This window comes from Pungitius pungitius, chromosome 3, assembly GCF_949316345.1.
Source record: "Pungitius pungitius chromosome 3, fPunPun2.1, whole genome shotgun sequence".
NCBI lineage: Eukaryota > Metazoa > Chordata > Actinopteri > Perciformes > Gasterosteidae > Pungitius > Pungitius pungitius.
Genome location: NC_084902.1, coordinates 24,760,841 through 24,779,685, shown reverse-complemented (window position 1 = coordinate 24,779,685; position 18,845 = coordinate 24,760,841). Strand labels below are relative to the sequence as shown.

The following is an 18,845-nucleotide window of genomic DNA, read 5'->3' as shown; positions in this document are numbered from 1 at the left end:
TCCCCACCCCCCAAACACATGTCTGACCCCTGTCCCCCCCCCCCCCCCCCCCCCCCCCCCCCAACACATGTTTGAGATGGCCCACGCCCCCCTTCTTCTGATCAGGGGAAAGGACTGCAATCTACTTTACTATCGCCTCCTGCCCCTGAGCAAGGCACAAAGGAAATGACACACGGTAGAAGTAACAGGTCTGAGATAATTATAACAATTGCTTTATAAAAGGGAAATTATGCTTTTCACTGTTTAATAAAGCCCCAATAAATAAAGCCCTTCTGGTTATCTCAAGTCAAACAGCAACAGATGATGTAAACCTATTTAATTTAAAGATGTTAATCGGTATATTTTACATTGATCGATTTGGGATCGTTTGGTGAAATGTAAGGTCAACCTAAATATGCGCAGTGCTGCGCAAAGGGGCACCATGTTGACGTCCGCGAACACTACAACTTTCCCACAATCCACCGCGGTAATCCACATTTGGATCCTGTACTGAAAGTGTCAAACCCAAGGTGAGTAACGTCTCAGTGTTTTAAATGCTATTAGACGTTTAACTCTGCCCCGTTTGTCAGAACTGCACATACTGACGAAAAGATGTCGTTATCTTTACTGAGTATTACGTTTCCATGACTTTCTGCAGCACTATGGACACCGCAGGACACTTGAACACTAAAGCTTTCTTAGTCTGTTAGCATTAGCATGTGCTTAGCGTTAACGTGAGTTGACCTACCGTCAAGCGTAATCGAAGCTATCAGCACTCAGCTTTAGCTAGTAGCTTCACTGCAAAACGACTTTGAAATATGGTGTTGCGACAACTCAGTAGTTGTACAAATGTTATAAGTAACAATACAAGAGGGTACTTGATAAGTAATGTGACGTTGATAGCCAATTCAAAGTCATTCCGCCAACTAGCTAGGTACGACAGCAGCTATCGAACGTTAGCAATGCTAGTGCTAATGTTGAATTGCTCCAGCTAACCAACGTCCTATTGTGTGACGGTAGACGTTTAATAGGGAATGTCTGCCTTGTAGGATTAATTTCGCTCATTAAAATGATTGTCTTACTGTATAACTTTAGTTTTCACCCCCTCCCTTCACATGCTATGCTGGCAGGTATTTCCTAATGTAGCTAACGTTAGCTAACCGTTTTCTTTTCCCCGGTGGGCTTTTTTTTCTTAAAATCTCCTTTCAGATGGCACTCCATCGTTTATTCCAGCTGTCCTCTGTGCTCCGCTCCGCCGTGAGCGTGACCCTGCGCAGGAACATCGGCCTGTCTGCGGTCCTTTTCAACCGGACCAAGGAGCTCGACCCGGTCCAGAAACTGTTCCTGGACAAGATTCGGGACTACACAACTAAGAGCAAGTCAGTCGATGATATGAAACAAAACACTTTTTTTCCGTTGAACGTCACCAATGTGAAATTTCCCAACTGTCATTGTGCATGTCGAACATATCTTGGCTAATGTTTGCTATGTTGGCTATCATGGCCCTATCCCCCAGTGGCCGATTTTATCTTTTGTGTTGGTAATTTGCTGCTGGTCTTGGTCAGCAGCAACCAGCTGCTGATTCATCAGAGAAGCCACTAGCTGGAGACTCCTGCATGACAACGGTTGCCATGCACTGTTCTAGCAAGGGATGATGCTGCACTCAGATTTCCCTTCTTACCGTGCAGCTCGAGCTGCAGTCAGTTGACCAACCAAACATGAACAACAACAAAAACTAAAAATAATAATTTGCATTGTACAAACATTTTAGATATTGGTATCTGCCCAGAATTTTAAAATACCTGCATCCTTACAAGATAGATGCCCCAGAGTTTAGTCTTCTGTGGGTTATTAACTTCAAATAGCCTCAAGCAATAACAAAAGCTACTTTTCGGCATGCAATTGGATTGCAGTCCTTAATGCTTTCGGATTCGCATCTCACTATCATATCATATCATATCACTCATCTCATCATTTGTTATAATTTGGTGCCTTTGCTCCACAGGTCTTCCGGGGGCATTGTGGATGGCGGAGCAGATTACCAGAAGAACCTGTCTGATGAGGTAACCAAGCTGCAGAGGCTCTACGGCGGGGGAGACATGGCCAAGTTTCCTGATATTAAATTCACAGGTCAGTTTTAGTGTGTACTGTGTGTTCTTGTGACCCAGACAGTGTGTTCACTAACTGTTATAATGCAGACTGATGGATAATAAAAGAGTTTGCATTTAATAGCCTGAATAGTGATCTGGCACAGCTTTGGAATTGAGATAATAATAAATAATAATGTGCTTAATTGGACGTAACTGAGATTTTTTGCTTACACACGATAGAACAGTTCTCGCTCATGAATATGTATATGTATTCCTTTTCCACTAGAGAGGGGCATTGTCTGTGTCTATAAATAGTGCATGGATAGTGACACTTGTCAAAGCAGGGTGTTTTTTTCCATTCTGTTTTTGATATTGGTTCTGGAAGCAGTTTTTCTGTATTATTGAATCTAGATCTCAGTAGTTGCTACTTTACTGCTGTAGTTTAGATTGTTGTATCTAATGTCACGTTATGGTATTGTCTCGTACTGCCGTTATGTTTCTGTTCTCATGAAATGACCAACTATCACCAACGGTTCACTTTTTGTGTTTTTTCCAGAGCCCAAATTTGAGGAACTGGCCAAGTGAATGCTGTCCATGTTGTATATCTCCTACATGTCACAAATATGTTGTATTTAATAAAAAGCTAATGGATTAAACCACGATATACAGGCTGTCATTAGCAGTAGTAAGTTGCATGCTGTTGGATGAGCGCTGTATGGAGCGGTGGAAATGCATTGAAGGCAACAACAAAATGTCAATAAAGCGAGGTGAAGCTCTGATTACAGTACACACCTTCTCTGACTTGATATGTGGGAACTATGGAGGAGTCTTCAGGTTTTCCCAAATTCTGCATAATATAAGGATATTTAGTAGGGCCGGGACTCGATTAAAAATATTAATCTAATTAGAGGCTTTGTAATTAATTAATTGAAATTAATCGCATTTTAATTGCATAAATATTTGACCTGAGAACAGTGAAGTCATTTTTTTCACATGGATTTTTATTTTTGTTCAACCAATTCCAGTGTAGCAATAGCATATTTAGAAATATAGTACTTTCAGAAATTCAGGTAGCCTATAGGTAAGTAGACCTTCTGTAAACTAGACCAATACTTTCAAGTACATTCAGAACATTGGTTATTTTTTCAGACGTGGTCTTAGTTCCCCTGGTCCTTAAACAAGTCATCTGGTGCAGTGGTGCAGTGAGGCTCAATGTAAATTCCTTGTTGCATAGCTTGCACACAACCACGCTCTTATCGACGCTTCCATCCGTTTTTTTTTTTAATAAAATGTCCCATTCACGAGGCCAACCGACACAGTCTCGTCAGCTTCTTCGTTCATGTTCACTGTGGTTTGTTGTCTGAAGTCATGAACGCTAGTTGGTGCTCCAGTATAATCTGTCCTCCGAAACTCATCCAGTGAGAAATGTTCCACGGTGCAAAAAATAAGTGTAAAAAATGTTTAATGTGTTATTTTTTGTGTAATTAATTAATCTTAATTCACATTGTAATTAATCAATCGTAATTAACGCGCTAAAGTCCCGGCCCTAATTTTAAATTAAACAAACGGTGACACTGTGAATCATCGTGAGTTCTGGTGTCTCTAGTGGAATCAAAGCTGACCTTCCTGATCCACATTTGGGATTTGATTCTCTCTCCTCAAGGTGCCGTGTGTCAAATGTGTTTATTTCTTCTGGGATTTATTCTCCACTCAGCTGAGGAGGACCCTCAGACTGGTCAGTATGGATCCTCTCAATTCACACGCGGGCATCACAGCATAAAAGTAGTGAAATCAACTAGGGCTTTATTAGAAATGCCATTATATGACTTTACTTGACCTGCAATTCTATTATAACGGTATGGAACGGTTGTGGATTCCAGCCTGAGAATCTATGAGAATTGAGGTTGGATTCAAAAGCACCAACAGGTGTGTGGTGGAACAGTGCAGGGAGATAGCAGGAAGGCTGAAGTGTGGAGGATCCTCAGTTCAAACCTGCTCTCTCAGAAGGAGGGTTTGGTTGCAGTCAGGGCTTCAAACTGTAAACTTTGAAACAGTTTTGAGGTTTAGTAAACAATCCCAAGGTCTAATATGAGAAATGGACACAATGAGGCATGTGCTTGAATAGCACAAGGGAACAACTGAAGGGCTGCAGGCTCCAACCTGCTCTCTGAGGTTGTGGGTTCATGCCCCTTCATGCAGACATCACTTCTGCTTTGAAAGAGTTTTGAGGTTTAAGTAGCAGTCTCAAGGTTAAATACGAGAAACAAAAATGTAATTTGTGTATGGTGAGGTAGTGCAGCACAAGAGCAGAGGAGCTACTGTCCTTACCCTGTAGGTTGTGGGTTCAAGCCCAGTCTTGGGTTTGAGCCTTTGGCTTTACTTCAGGTTTGAGTAGCAATCTCAAGGTTAAATACAACAAACAGAGGGTTGGTTAGTGTGTGGTGAAGTAGTGCAGCGGAAGAGCTGCTGACATAAGCCCCTGCACTGCACTTGAAGGTTGTGGGTTCAAGCCCAGATGTGGAAATAGCATTTAAAAAGAATTTTGAGGTTTAACTCACACGCTCAAGGTTAAATAGGAGAATCAAAGTTGCCAAAATGTGACCAGGACTGGTAGTGTAGGGGTGCAAGCTAGAGCCCAGAAGCCTCTGTGCGCACCGCCAGTGGGTTCAAATCCCGCTCCTGCCAAGTCTTGAGCACACTACCGCGGAGGTAGTAGTGGGGGCATTGTCCCCACTGGTTGTTTCAGAGAAGTGTACCCTGGGGGTTATGCAGAAACACAAGGCGTGTTCACTTGGTTATGATGGCATTGTCAAGAATGATGAAGAATCTTTTGAATGATGATTAATTGAATTTGATGTTAATTGCTTTGCTTTAGCCTTTTAGCACTTATTAGCCATGCTACGTAGCCAACCTTAAAGTTGTCCACAGGTCTGGCCTTTTTAGTGCATCCACCCTCCAATTCTCTGTTAAAGTTAAAGTTCAACTCAATTGTGCCTTTACCAATGCAGGAAGGATGAGTACATGGTTGATCCTCCAAGATGCACCAATCCGTCTCTGGGGCAATATCCCATTATGATTTTTTATAAATGTCAGTTACCCAAAACTAAAAAAGGATTTAGGAAGAGCCACCATGTCCCTTGAGGGTTGAAACCAGATAAGGTTTAAAGTACAGAAATTTGGGGCATTTGGCATTAGTGACAGGGACGTGTAGGTTGCTCCATCTAAGATCATTCCAGTCATGTCATGGGAAAAAAATATTGTGAAAAAAGTCAAAATATGTAGGGTCAAAAAAGAAAAGATTTTTTTTAAATAATAGGTAAAAAATTATTATTAAAAAATATATGTAAGGTCAATATATATATAATATAATATATCATATATATATACTATGGCATTTTTTAACAACTTTTTTCAACATGCTCCATACTCCACATTGAACATTTTTTCAAAAATACTACACAATTAATGCTTAATCATACTCATGCTTGAGCCTCCCTGTGGCAGCCACACATTCTTCTCTATAAGAGGACCGTGACACAGAAAAACTAAATTACAGTCCGTCATTTGACTGTTGCAGGTTCCATCTGCGTAGAGGAAAATGAGCTCTTTTGACAAAGTGTTTTCAGAGTAAAAGGCCATATTGACCATATCCTATAGTATCATACATTTTGTGCATAGTGGAGGTAGACGCCACATCATTTGGAAAGTATTATTGTATGCTTTCAATATTCAAAATTAAAAAGTACCTGGTCATGGAAAAAATATCCTTCCTCAGAGATTCTGTTTGTCTTTTAGAACTTTTTCCCAGATTCATTCATCGAAGCCACACATCTAAAAAAAATGAGACAAATACAAGCACCTGTCTTCACATTCAACAACACTGTGTAGATACAAAAGATCAAATTACATGTCATTCACATTTACAATAAGTGCATTTCAATCATAGGGATACAAACTCAAAAGAACAAGAAACAAGTGCAATTTCACCAAATAAGCAGATTTACAACTTGCTATAAAAAAGAGCCATAAGTTCAATTTAAGTCCTACGATTTGTTAGTGATTTTTGTCTGAAGATGTGTGTCTTTAGTTTGCGGTGGAAGATGTAAAGGCTCTCTGTCGTCCTGATGTCATCAGAGAGCTCATTCCACCATTTAGGAGCCAGGACAGCAAAGAGTTGCGATCTTGCCGAGTGCTTTTCTCTCAGTGAGGGAGGAACAAGCAGCTTGGCAGATGCAGAGCAGAGAGTGCGGGTTGGGATGTAGGGTTTCACCATGTCCTGGATGTAGCCTGGACGCGATCCATTCACAGCATGGTACGTGAGCACCAATGAGCTGCAGAGGTCGAATGGCGGCAGCAGGGAGACCTGCCAGGAGAGAGTTACATTTGTCAAGGCAGGAGATAACAAGAGCCTGAATCAGTACCTGCGCCTCCTTCCGAGTGAGAAGGGCTCGTATTCTCCTGATGTTGTAGAGCGTGGACCTACAGGATCGTATTGTCGCTGTGATGTTGGCAGTCAGGGAGAGTTGGCTGTCTGAGTGTCACGCCGAGGTTCCTATAGCAGTAAGAGTGGGCGTTAACACAGAGTTGCCAAAGTTAACAGTCAGGTCATGGGTTGGAGAATCTTTCCCCCGGAAAGAGAATTATTTCAGTCTATTTTCAGATTGTGAGCAAACATCCACTGAGAGATGTCAGTCAGACAGGCAGAGATCCCTGCTGCCACCTGAGTGTCCGAGTGAAGGAAGGAGAGAATTAGTTGGGTGCCATCGGCATAGCTGTGGTAGGAGAAACCATGTGAGCGAATGACAGAGCCGAGAAAGTTGGTGTAGAGAGAGGAGGGGGCCCAGGTGGGAGCTCTGAGGAACTCCAGTAGTAAGAGGACAAGGTTCCGACACAGACCGTTTCCAAGTTAGGATGAGAGAAGGGAGAGAGCAGAGCCTGTGACACCAATATCCTGAAGAGAAGAAATAAGGATCTGGTGGCTTCCTGTGTCAAATTCAGCAGAAAGGTCCAGGAGGATGAGGACAGAGGAGAGAGAGGCGGCTCTGGCAGTGTGGAGTTGCTCTGAGACACCAAGAAGATCAGTTGGTTAAAGAGAGCAGGTTGGAGAGTTTTGGGCAAAAGGGGAAGAGAGACAATCTGTAGTTGTTTTCTTCAGATGGGTTTCTTCAGGAGTGGGTTAAAGCCAGATAACGGAGGGTTGTTATTGAGACAGGTGAGGAAAGGAAGAAGGTCAGGAGAGACTGTAGAATATGGGATTGAATGGGGTCAAGAGAGCAGGGGGTCGGACGGGCAGAGGTTACTAAGGTAAGAACTTGGTTAGGAGACAGGGGGGTGAAAGAGGGAAGCGAGGGCGATGGAGGTGAAGTCGGTGGGACACAAGTAGTAGGAGATGGGTTTGAGAAAGAGGAGCATATGTCAGCTATTTTTTTGGTTAAATAGTTGACAAAGTCCCCTGGAAGAAGGGGAGAGGAGGACTGGGGAGTTTGGATGAGGTAGGAAAGAGTTTTGGGGGGTTAGAAAGACTCAATTCTAGGTACAACAATAATATCCTACTAAGTACAATAACAGCCAGTAGGTTGTAGAATAGAAAAACATTTTATTACATATACACCATTCAAATAAAACTCTGAACAACCCATTCACACAGTGTCGAGAAACAGACTTTCCAGTTTGATTAACATTAATAAACAGTGGCACAAAAATAGAAAGACAGAGACAAAGTAAGGCAATTCTTTACAAAAAAGTGTGATCCATAGATAAATATGACAAATTAAAAAGGCACAAGGTATATATATATATATATGTATATATATGTGTGTGCGTGTGTGTGTGTGTGTATAAAAGACCATGCAGGCACATTAGGGTGGAATGGGGTTGGTCTCAATAGAATTGGCTGGAGTGGCTTCCTCTCGGAATGCTTTCAATGAATGTAATACATAATACATCAATGGTTTTATGTTGCCGTATGGATCACTGGGGGGGGGGGGGTTGGGTCACAAAACATTGGCAGATGCTGAGGTAAATATTTGAGTGGTATTAATGTTCTAAATCCCTTAAATTAAACAGTCGGTCTTTGGTAAAAGAAAACTAAAGGTTGTGAGGACGATGGGGGGTGGGGGGGGAGCAGAAAACTCCACTAGTCCCTGCATCATTCATTAACACATTGATTGGATTTTCAACATCTGACCACCAGAGGGGAGCAGAACACCGGTGAAAATGAGCTCCATCTCAAAAGAGCAAGAACACATCACTGACAGAGTAAGGAGGCGCCTTCCCTCAGTCAAAGGGGACTCACAGGGGGGTTGGGGGGGGGGGGGGGTGAAAGCGTGTTGCAAGATCGAAAGCTCACTCAGAGTCCAGAGATAAAAACCAAAAATATGAGAGGGTCCCACTTTTGGCGCCTTGTCGAAGTATTCTCGAAGGAAGGCCGGCTTCTCAGAGCATGAAGGACTGGGTGTGTTTGAAATCCTGTGGCTGAGGGAGGGACACACACACACACACACACACACACACACACACACACACACACACACACACACACACACACACACACACACACACACACACACACACACACACACACACACACACACACACACACACACACACACACGTAGTATTAGTGTGGACTTCACTGGTTTCAGCATTATGCCCCCCCCCCCCCCCTCCCCTTGATATTTCAATCATGAACAGAGCATCATCGATTAGGTAAGTATGAACAGCCCGCGCTTTGCTCATGTGACTACTCAGAGTATAATATGGGGGGGGGGGGGGTGGGGGGTGGAGAAACACTTACTTCTTGGGGCGGAGGGACGTAGTTGACATTGGATCTGAAAGACAGAGACACGGGGTAAGCACACTGGACAGGTTGACACAGTCACAGAGAAGAGGAGACACTGGAGGCGGACAGCTGCATCCTGAGTCATTTCTTGCCCCGCATGAATAATGCACTTCGTACAGTACATGGCAAACCTCCCGGGGGGGGGGACTCTGAATTCCTGGGTTTGTATGAAGCGAGGAGGAGAGAGGACACGGCGTGACATGTCGTTCGGTGAGGCGGCATGCTGGTCTGCTTATGGAGCTAAAATAATTTGAATGTTACAAAGAAACAAAACAAAGCTTATTGTAAAATGTAACTGCTAAAACTGTAAAGGAACAGCGTGACATTTTTCTTCGGAAAAGGGACTTAGAGGGATGCGTTTTTCCATTTACAAGTTGCATGTTGCGGAATTCATTAATTCGGAAATATTGTGAATTGACAACAATCTGGATTCTCCAGAGTGGTGAGAAGGTTTGAGGAATGAGCTTCAAATCAATGCGCTTTTTCCTATTCAACTGGTGAAACTCAGACTTCAGAATGAACAATGCACTCATCAAGGTACCCGTTAATCAGTTTATAGCTCACAAAACACTTTATATGCATTTGTTCCAAAAGAGGTATTTTTATATGGTATCGGTCCAAGTATCAAAGTTTTCGCCCCCCACTTAGCAGGTTACCCAGGCGCGTATACGATTTGAATGATGGCGGCTATTTGTTGCTTCAGTGCGTGTCGCACTCACGTGTCCTCGGTTCTGTGCAGGGTTTGGCTGCTGATGTGGGCTGCACCGTGACACTGGGAGATCCAAAATGACCTGCGAGGGGGGGGGCGGCGTATTGGCTTTAAACAGGGTTAACAATAGGGGGGTGCATTTTGGATTGACACTGCACACCATGCACAACTCCTGTGCAAAGTGCTTGTGCACATCATTTCTGTATTGATGTCTGTGTCTATTCATGAGCTAGTATCCGGTTAGGGAAAGACAGGTGAACCAAATATACAAATACATTTGGAGTTGTTGCATGTTTTTATGTTGTCCTGTATGGAGACATTCGGCATACAGAAATGATGCACACAACTCTGTGTCATGGCGACAAAAAAAAACCTCACACTGGCATGCGACCAATCGGGATGCAGGGGAGGTTCAAGGGTCAAGTGGTGAGCCAGTCACGTGACTCCACAACCTCTCTCACAGCTGTGGAGGCAAACAAGAGCCAAAACCCTTGTTTACTAAGGGGAGACATGCCTAATCGGTGCTTTCTTCCACACATCTCGCGATAACTCCATAACTGAGTAGCTTTTAAGGGAAATTGTCACTGTGGTTTTAGATCCTTTAAAAACTGTCTCAGCATTGTTCTGTAAAGAAGGCAGCCATGAGTGGTTTTGTTAACTATCGGGCGCATCCGATCTCGTGTCATATCGCCTTTGGGTCTTCGTGAAGGAGCCGGCTCTATAAATAGGAAAGTAGTCACTGACAGCTCCAGTTAGCTCAGCGGGATAAGCGTCAGACTTTAACCCGAGACAAAGAGCTTTTGCATCAGCTCCGAGGACAGAAGCCCCGCGATGTCTCGCCAGCAAAACAACGCGCGCGGTAATCAAGTGTAACACGCGAGTCCAGCGAATTAGGGCCAGTCGTACGAGGACGCGCGCGCGCGCACGTCTCTGCGGTCTTCTGCCTTTGACGATAAACCGGTCAACCGTCAAAGCGCCCTCCGGCCCGCTCCGGTGTGTGAATGCAACGGCGCCTCAATGATCCGTGTCCGACTACCCAATCAGTTTAATTGCATTAAATTATTCCCACTGCCAATATACCCCCCTGCTGTAATGAATCCATAATTACGTTGCACCAATTATCCCCCCCCCCTCCATTCAAGTCTCTGCATTTTGAGATCCTCTGTCTCTCTGTTTTGACATGATTAAAACAGATGTACATCTGGCGGGGAGAGGTGATCAATAAAAAAGATACAAGAAGAAATGAAATGAAAAAAAGAAACAACAGGAAAAAAAACGTTTCAGGTGTTTTTTTTTTCTGCAGGCACCAAAATCACCATGTGAGTTGAAAGAGTTGAAATACACACACACACACAGCTGTCACCCTGCACAGCCCTGACTCAGCACAAAGACAATAAGGCCGCCGCCCTCCTCCTCCTCCTCCTCCTCCTCAATCTGAAGAGTGTCGGGTATTAGCTTGTGTTTGATCACATCAATGTTAACACAATCACGCAGCTCTTACCTTCCCCTGTGGCCTGCCGATGGATGAGGGAGGAGCATGTGGGAGAGAACGCACAGAATGTCACGGGTTGGGACGAGTTGATGCACGGACCGTGCACGCGTTGATACAAATTTAAAAAATACAAAAAACAAATCAAAACATTTTGAAAAGACACTCACGGCTGAAGAAACCACTGCGGTGCAAGAGGTACCCCCCGCATCCGCAGACCACCACGACCAGGCAGACCACCAGCACCGCCGCCACCACAGCCGAGACGTTGACGTCCTCTGGGGAGGGGGGGGGGGTGGAGACAAAGATTGAGATGAAAGGTGTTGCTTTTACGACCTCGGCCTTCCCTCCCCACCGAACACACTGACTTCCTCCGTGTGGGAAAGAGGCAGCGAGATGTACACGCACACACACACACACACACACACACCTATCGTCATGTGCTTGCCCTCGCACATCTTGGGCGATCCCACTCCGTTCGAGGCCAGGCAGCTGTATCGGCCGGTGTCCTCTTTGACCACGGCCTTGAACTCCTGCAGAAGAGGGAAGAAGAAGAGAGCATGATTGAGCTGAATTATACTCCTCCAATGGAATACTTTCTTCGCTACACACACACACACACACACACACACACACACACACACACACACACACACACACACACACACACGCGCTCTCCACGCCCCCTCACCAGGACTCCTGTGTGGGAGTCGATCAGGTAGGTGGCGTTGGCGTGGCGAGGCTGGTAGATGGGCAGGTTGTCCTTGAACCAGGAGTACGTGGCGGGCGGGATGCTCTTCTGGTCCCTGCAGAGCAGCTGCACAACTGAGCCCGTCACCGCCGCGCTGGGGATTTCGCAGGACGGGGTTTGTGGGGGCACTGGGGGGACGGGACGGGAATCAGAGACAGCGTCAGCGAAAAGGCAGGGAGAGCCGAACCGACGGGGCCCTGCGGCTCTCCTTCCGTCCTACCCAGGACTTTGAGGGTGACGTTGGTCTCGCCCAGGTTGACGGCATCGAGGGGGGCGCTGATCTCACAGCGGTACTCCCCGGCGTCGTCCTGGGTCACCCTCTTCAGCGTGACGGTGGCCCCCTCGATGGTAGCGCGGTCCTCGAAGGGACCTGTGAGGGGTGGGGGAAAAGGGTTTATATAAGATCATTACGACGGCTTTTTCTAAACAACACTCATATTCTTGTTCAAGAAAATAGAAGATTTTGGTTTTTGTGATGGAAACTCAAGTATTGTCATGTGGGATGTTAATGTTTTCATTTAGCGAAGAAGTTCCTCGGTTAGGACCCTCAAAGCGCCCTGCATCCCAGAACCCGGACCCCAGGGAACCTTTACGCTGCAGTGAACAGAACTTGGAGGCTTCAGGGTACATTTACATCTCGGGACAGAGCCTAGAAACGTCTGCTGGGAGGCAGGAGATAATTGTACGTTTTATTATTTATTGTAAGCCAGTAAGCCCACATCCAGGGATCAAGGACGGGGGCATTGTATGCCTCGACACTATCGACACATGGAACAGCTTAAAAATCTCTTAGAGTTTATTGCTCCCATCTCACAGTGTCCAGCTGGTGCTTTTCAGCTGCTACCGCGAGCTGATTACAGCAAATGCCCTCTTCGTCACTTGGGGGGGGGGGGGGAAGTAAGAGGCCACTTTCTCACCTCTGAAGTGTCCTTCAAAGTAGACAAAAGACACGTCCTTCCCCTTCTTCTTCCACTCGATGCGCGGGTTCTGGTCCTTCTCCGTGCGGAACGTGCAGGACAGCACCGCGTCTGGTGGAGACAAAAAAAAGAAAAAAAAGGGGGGGAACCGATGAGATATTTATGACGCGATAGCGAAGCTGTCAGTCAGTGGCATTTTGAACTGCTATCTTTAGCCTCATGGTTTATTCCATCAGAAAGACTGTGATGAAGCTGCAGGCTCCTGGGGGTCTCACCTAAGAACTCGTGCACCTCCACCTTGTGTCTGTCGGTCGACACGGTAACGGGAAAGGAGGGGGAACCTGGAGGTGGGAGAAGAAGAAGAAGTAGAAGAAGAAGAAGAAGAAGAGGGAGTCAGAGAGGGGTCAGAGCATTTCACAGAGCAATACCGCTAGTCGCCCAATAGGGGGCAAGGTGAAGCGGGTAGAGCGCGGCACATCGCCCGCCCAACTGCGACGGGGCGGGGGGGGCTCCACGGCTGCCTTTTGGTCGACCTCTCCGAGGAAGCCGGAGTCTTTCTCCGCAAGCCCTAAGGTGTACGGGTAGGATTATTGCCTCCTCCGCATTAATCCAGTGGGGGTTAAGGAGCAGCACGTCGCATGTTTACCAAGTTGGGACAAGGTCACCCAGATTAACCCGATGAATGAGGAGTATTAGCCGAGAGGGCCGGCAGCGCACCGTCCCCCCTGTTTGTTTCCCCCCGCGGCGCCCGAGGCCCGGCGTCCGAAGAGGAAGCGGTGCCTGATTGGTTTACGGGACGGCTTATTCCCTGGTCATCCCGTTGCTGAATACAGGTTTTGACGTTCAAACGAGGGTGAGGATTACCTGGGCTGGAGACATGCAACCGGCCCTCTCTCCATCTAGAACATCTCCCACAAGTCTGAGACTTTGGTAAAAAGGGGGAAAGGATTCTTAGAGTGAAGGCCATGCATTTCTAAAATTACATAATGAATGTGAAACTGGCCTCCAGGGTTCTAATTCAGTGAAAAACATGTAATTTAGTCCACCGAAGATTTCACCTCGACATATTCCTGGAAAAAAAAAACCTGCATGAAAAGACAAACGCACACTCGTTTCCTGTCATTGTCCAATAGCGTGACGCATACAGATTAAAATGTCCCAGATGTACACTTTAAAGACACGCATTGAGAAATGACTGAGCAGTTTCCTGTCCGTCAGTCCCTTCCTGTGATTGTCACTGGATTACGATCCGCTGCAAAAGCTTTTCGGTTTCCCGTGAGGGGGGGGGGGGGGTCAAACAGGAGGATGAAGGGCGAGCCGAGACAAAGGGCAGGAAGTGGGGAAAAGAACCAACTTGCTCGTATTTACGGCTATTTTAAGGGCCTTTAAATAAAAAAACAGCGTATACAATAATAATGTCATCTGCCAAATGCGGCATAAAGCATTCACAAGTTGTTTTGTTTTTTTTCCCCCAAAAAAGCTTCTTGCCTGAAGTTGGCTCAATTTACACCAGCCTCACTTACTTTCAGCTAAGTGAATTAAAGCGGCCCACTTATCCCTCCAGACGCTCCCGCTTCCCCATTCGCTTCCCCCCCCCGGTGCGTGTTGACTTGCGACAGTGTAACGGGATTATCGTCCCGGCCTTGGCTCCCGTACCCCCGTCACCCTCCGAGGAGCATCGTCTCACTAAAAGATGAGCCACGAGACGAAGAAGGACGACACAATTCGATTAAAAGAAAAGGGACGGGGACGGGGGGGGACGAGCGACAAAGGAGAGATGAGCGGTCCTAAGAATAGAATACAAATGAAGTGGAGTGGTGCAGGGTGAGGCTGGGGGTGGCGGTTGGCTGAAGGGAGAGGGGGGGGGGGGGGGGGGCAGAAGTATGAATAAGAGAGTGGGATTGAAGGCGAGGGAGATCCTCGGCGACAGTGTTGCCCGTGAATGGGAGATGCTCTTGTCACATAGTGTGAGACGGGGCCTGCCGCCGACTTGAAGGGTGCTCTCTTCGAGGGGAGAGGAAATGCGGGGAAGTGTGGGGGGGGGGGGGCGTGAGCGAAGAGGAGCTCCGGGTGTGAGGTCCTCACTGCGCTCCGCTACCACCAAACGCTGTCGCCTTCGATGGCCTCAATTAACGGGCGAAGGCGTTGAGGCGGACTACGAGCACATGGCCCGCTCGGATCATGTCACAACTGCATGGCGGGGTGGCGTTAACGGGTGTGGTTCGCTAAATTGAAGACAAACAGAGGCCATTGGTCCGAGGCCTCCTCAAAGACAGGTTTTTTTTTTAAGGGGTTGGGGGGGCAGAAGTTGATCAAGTGCGTGCTGGACGTCTCTTCAGAGTTTCTGGCCTGGATAAGTAATCAAGCGCTATGTGCCATGCTGAGTAGATCGCCTCCCAATCGATTTGCCCCCATTTCCTGCCACCCGAGTACAGCCAGCAAAAGCCGCGTGTGATAAAGTGGCCCGAGGGGGTCGGAGGCGCTCCGCTTCTAGACCGGACCGCGATCTGGCCCGTAGCCTGCAAAGTGCGCCCGTTTGGACCGGGGCCAGTTAGCGGAACGGGGACGAAGCCCAGGACTGTTCGCCCGGCGTTTGAGGGAACCAGCGTTACGCATGCCACCCTGAACGAGGTGTCGGATAATTGCTTTTTGTGGACTTTCGTAAAAAAACGTGCGTGCTCCGGTGCTTCAGGGGTCTGGTGTCACTTGAAATTACCGCCAAAGGACTCCAAGTGCTCTGGCGAAGGGCCTGTTGTGGCTCTGAAGCACGCAAGCGTCCAGACAAAAGCGCCGAAACAGACAAACGCGCGCGCACGCTGTGCATGGCGTCGACATCAACCAATGACTGGGACCGCTCAAACTCAGAGGGACAGCCACCCTCTCGCCTGAGTGGAAGGAATAAAGAGATGGCACGCTTTCGCTTCTTGGCACGGAGCCTTTTCTCTCTCGTTAGGCGAGCGGAGGGAGGGGGGGGGGGCTAGGTTGGGCGGGGACTGTGTCGAGGTCAAAAGCGCGGCGGCGGTATTGATAGAGGCACTTATTCAAATTAACAATAAAAAAAATGAAGGGGAGGGTTCCAGAAGACATATCCGGTGTGGCTGTGTGATATAGATAAGGGGGCATGTGGACATTTCAAGGCTGTGGGGGTACAGAAGGAAAAATTCAAAACAGGGAGGACTCTCACTCTATGTGTGTGTGTGTGTGTGTGTGTTCTCCATTTGAAACAAAGCCTCTCTGTATGACTGTAACCCTGTGAGCAACAGCTGTCCCGGGCAGACGCGATGTGCAAGTGGGAGGTTGCAATGGGGGGGGGGGGGGGGGGGAGTGGTGGGTTTCAGACAGACGCACCCAAAACATTTCCTCCTGGTTTGCTTTTTTTGAAACAATACACTCCGCAGGGGGTCCAGCATAAAGCTGAGGCAGAGTAGAAGCTGCTCTGTTGACACCCATCAGTGTGCCAGACAATGAGTGATCAGTGTTAGGTTGTCCACAGCCAACACACACACACACACACACACACACCTCTGAACTTGTGACCTGACACATGGCAAAATGTGGACAACAGAGTGAAATCTGCATCACTCTCACCGTCTCATCACATCCATCTCACACTGCTGCTGCTGCTCTCCAGGAGAACACACTCGCACTGCTTCCCATTTCACCTTGTCCTCGAGGGGTGGGGTCCTCTCTGCATTCTTTTTAAGGAAAACATTTTTTTTTTCTCGTGTCCAGGTTGCCAACCTTTTTCACTCTCCAGGTCACAGACAAACAACTCGTCACGAGCAAAAAAAAGAGAACAGTTGGAAGTTTCTGGTGGCGATCCAACCGCTGACCTCACGCACGGATACGCCACCTCCATTGCCAAAACCAGCAAGGAAGGGGGGGCGCAAGCCTGCCACCACCGTGCCACCCACACCCTCCGGCTGGAACGCTGCCAAACACAACTTTCAGGGGCCAACTTGCAGGGGCCGGGCGTTTGGCAGCACAGTCGCCACGGCCCACTCCCCCAGCAGGGCTTCAACCGTAGGCCCGGGGGACTGCGGAATAACACCAGACACCACGACAAAAATAAATGAAGGGTTTTCTTCACGTTTTGCATATTTACCTTGAAAAATCTGCAGATTCAGATTTCAGGGAAAAGATGGTCATTTGTTTTTAATGAAAGGAAATCTTAAGACCACTATTTAGAAAATGGAGCAACATTTTAAATAATAGCCTCTTGATGAAACTTGTTAAAAGCATTCGAAGCGAAAGACCTTAATTAAATTAGCTTGGTATAAATTGCAGGAAATCCGGTTGGAATCAAATTAATAATTAGGAAGCACTTAACTAATCTTCGTCCCAAGCCGCGTCCCTTAGAGAGAAGTTGTAAAAGGCAAACGACAGACACGGTCACTTGTTCCTAATCGATAGTGTCCATCCAACACTCCAACACTCACTTACATTGCACCAGTATAATAACCACAGGGAGGTACAGGGACGTCCCCTCCATTATCGTCCACTTGTGCGTCTCTGCCCTGGACGGAGCGCGGAGGCGGATCCCGAGCCTCGGCTTTCTTCTCGCACTTGTTCACAACTCTCCAATAATTCATCCAGCTTCCAGGGAAGATCCTTGTGCTCCGGAAAGCGGGCGGCGTGGAGGGTGGAAGCGATCGGACCGGAGCCTGCAAGGAGCGGCGTAGCGGCGGGGGTGAGCGGCACGCACCTCCGGCGCTGATCGCTGCGAGACGCCGGTGCCCCTGGCTGAGAAGTCTGGCAGGGAGCGGCGCGCCTCGGTTACTATGAAAGACGCGGGTGGACGCCCCCCTCTATTTTTCCCTCCCTCTCTCTCTCTCTCTCTCTTTGGGAGAGAGGGCGGGCGGGGTGTTTTCATACGTGAGCGCAGAGAGCGCGGCGCCGTGTCCAAGACGCGCACTGCACTGCCAGTAACCACTGGTGGCGCGCGACATGGCCGAGCACGCGTGGGACCGGGTTTAATGCAAAGGGGGGTTCTTTGACTGTAGTGCGCGGCCTGGATTGAGCCGTTAAAGTCTGGATTCAATTATTTACAGAAATGTTTGTTTATTTAGGTTTAATGAAAAAAGATCCCCTGCCTTTTGTGGAAGATTAGATTAAGTGGAGTTATACAACAACAACACGACACACAACGTCCTGCTCTTATCACATGAGAACCAGACTCGGCCCTTGAAGAGGAGACAGTCGACAAACATTATGGGTTTGGAGGGAGATGCTGCCCTCCCAGATGGGAGCAGTGGACTCCACAACAAGCAGACAAGAGGGGAAAGTTTTACCATTAGAGACCTGCTTTAGGCAGGGATGTGCGGAAAGGTTGACTCTCAAGGGCTTGTTGACTTCGTGGTGCTATAAGATCAACGACTCCTCAGTGAATGATCACCGACTATAGTCGGGTCGGATCACCTCCACTGCAGAGGGTTTTAGCGTCTATTCAAAAGAACGTCTCTGGAGAGCCGCAATCAGCGAGGAATTCAAATCTCAAAGGGCTCTAAGTCCGAGGCATATGTCCTTGGGTGTGTCTCGCACGTTGTCACTGTGTGTTTGGGGGGGGGGGGGGGGGGGGGAGAGGGCGGAGGGGGCAACAGCAACAGCTGCACATCGGCTAGGTTTTCAGGCCCGAAGCTTTGCGCATTCCTCGAGAGACACCTGTGATTAAACGGAAGAAAAAAAAAATACAAAAATGGAAGAGTGGGTTCAAGTGAGCGTTTGGGGGAAGCAAGCTTATTTACTTTCTTGCCACAAGTGAAGTGCAATGTTGAATTATTTGTTTAATAAATAATTGACTCACTCTCCACATGCAAGTGGCCATTAATATGGATCGGAAGGCCCCAAAAAGTCCCATAACCAAGCAGATCGGCGCGTCATTTCTACATTTATAGACTAAACATATAAAAACGTCAGAATATGACAAAACACCAACAAGCGGTTGAGTTTAACACGCCCCTCGTGGCTCACTTTCTCACACTTGACTGAACACACTGAGGATTTGAGAGCACCTGTTAGAGGAGTGATGGACTCCACAGCTGCCCGACCTTCAGCCAACAGACACACTCC

At 47.5% G+C, this 18,845-nt stretch overlaps 2 protein-coding genes across 2 annotated transcripts; one reads left to right on the top strand and one right to left on the bottom strand.

Annotated features, from left to right (window-relative positions):
• Nucleotides 1-489: 489 nt before the first annotated feature.
• atp5pf (ATP synthase peripheral stalk subunit F6) lies at nucleotides 490-2,848 on the top strand. The gene is made up of 4 exons (XM_037474511.2): nucleotides 490-509; nucleotides 1,189-1,358; nucleotides 1,985-2,109; nucleotides 2,626-2,848. Exons 2-4 carry the CDS (start codon nucleotides 1,189-1,191, stop codon nucleotides 2,652-2,654), a joined length of 324 nt encoding a protein of 107 aa, XP_037330408.1. The 5' UTR covers nucleotides 490-509; the 3' UTR covers nucleotides 2,655-2,848.
• Nucleotides 2,849-5,554: 2,706 nt separating this feature from the next.
• jam2a (junctional adhesion molecule 2a) lies at nucleotides 5,555-17,582 on the bottom strand. The gene is made up of 10 exons (XM_037471204.2): nucleotides 17,220-17,582; nucleotides 13,052-13,117; nucleotides 12,777-12,887; nucleotides 12,080-12,229; nucleotides 11,800-11,987; nucleotides 11,539-11,641; nucleotides 11,279-11,386; nucleotides 11,121-11,133; nucleotides 8,866-8,899; nucleotides 5,555-8,543 (listed from the first exon to the last, which is right to left on the bottom strand). The coding sequence occupies exons 1-10, from the start codon at nucleotides 17,266-17,268 to the stop codon at nucleotides 8,505-8,507; spliced, it is 861 nt and encodes a 286-aa protein (XP_037327101.1). The 5' UTR covers nucleotides 17,269-17,582; the 3' UTR covers nucleotides 5,555-8,504.
• Between the last annotated feature and the right edge of the window lie 1,263 nt (nucleotides 17,583-18,845).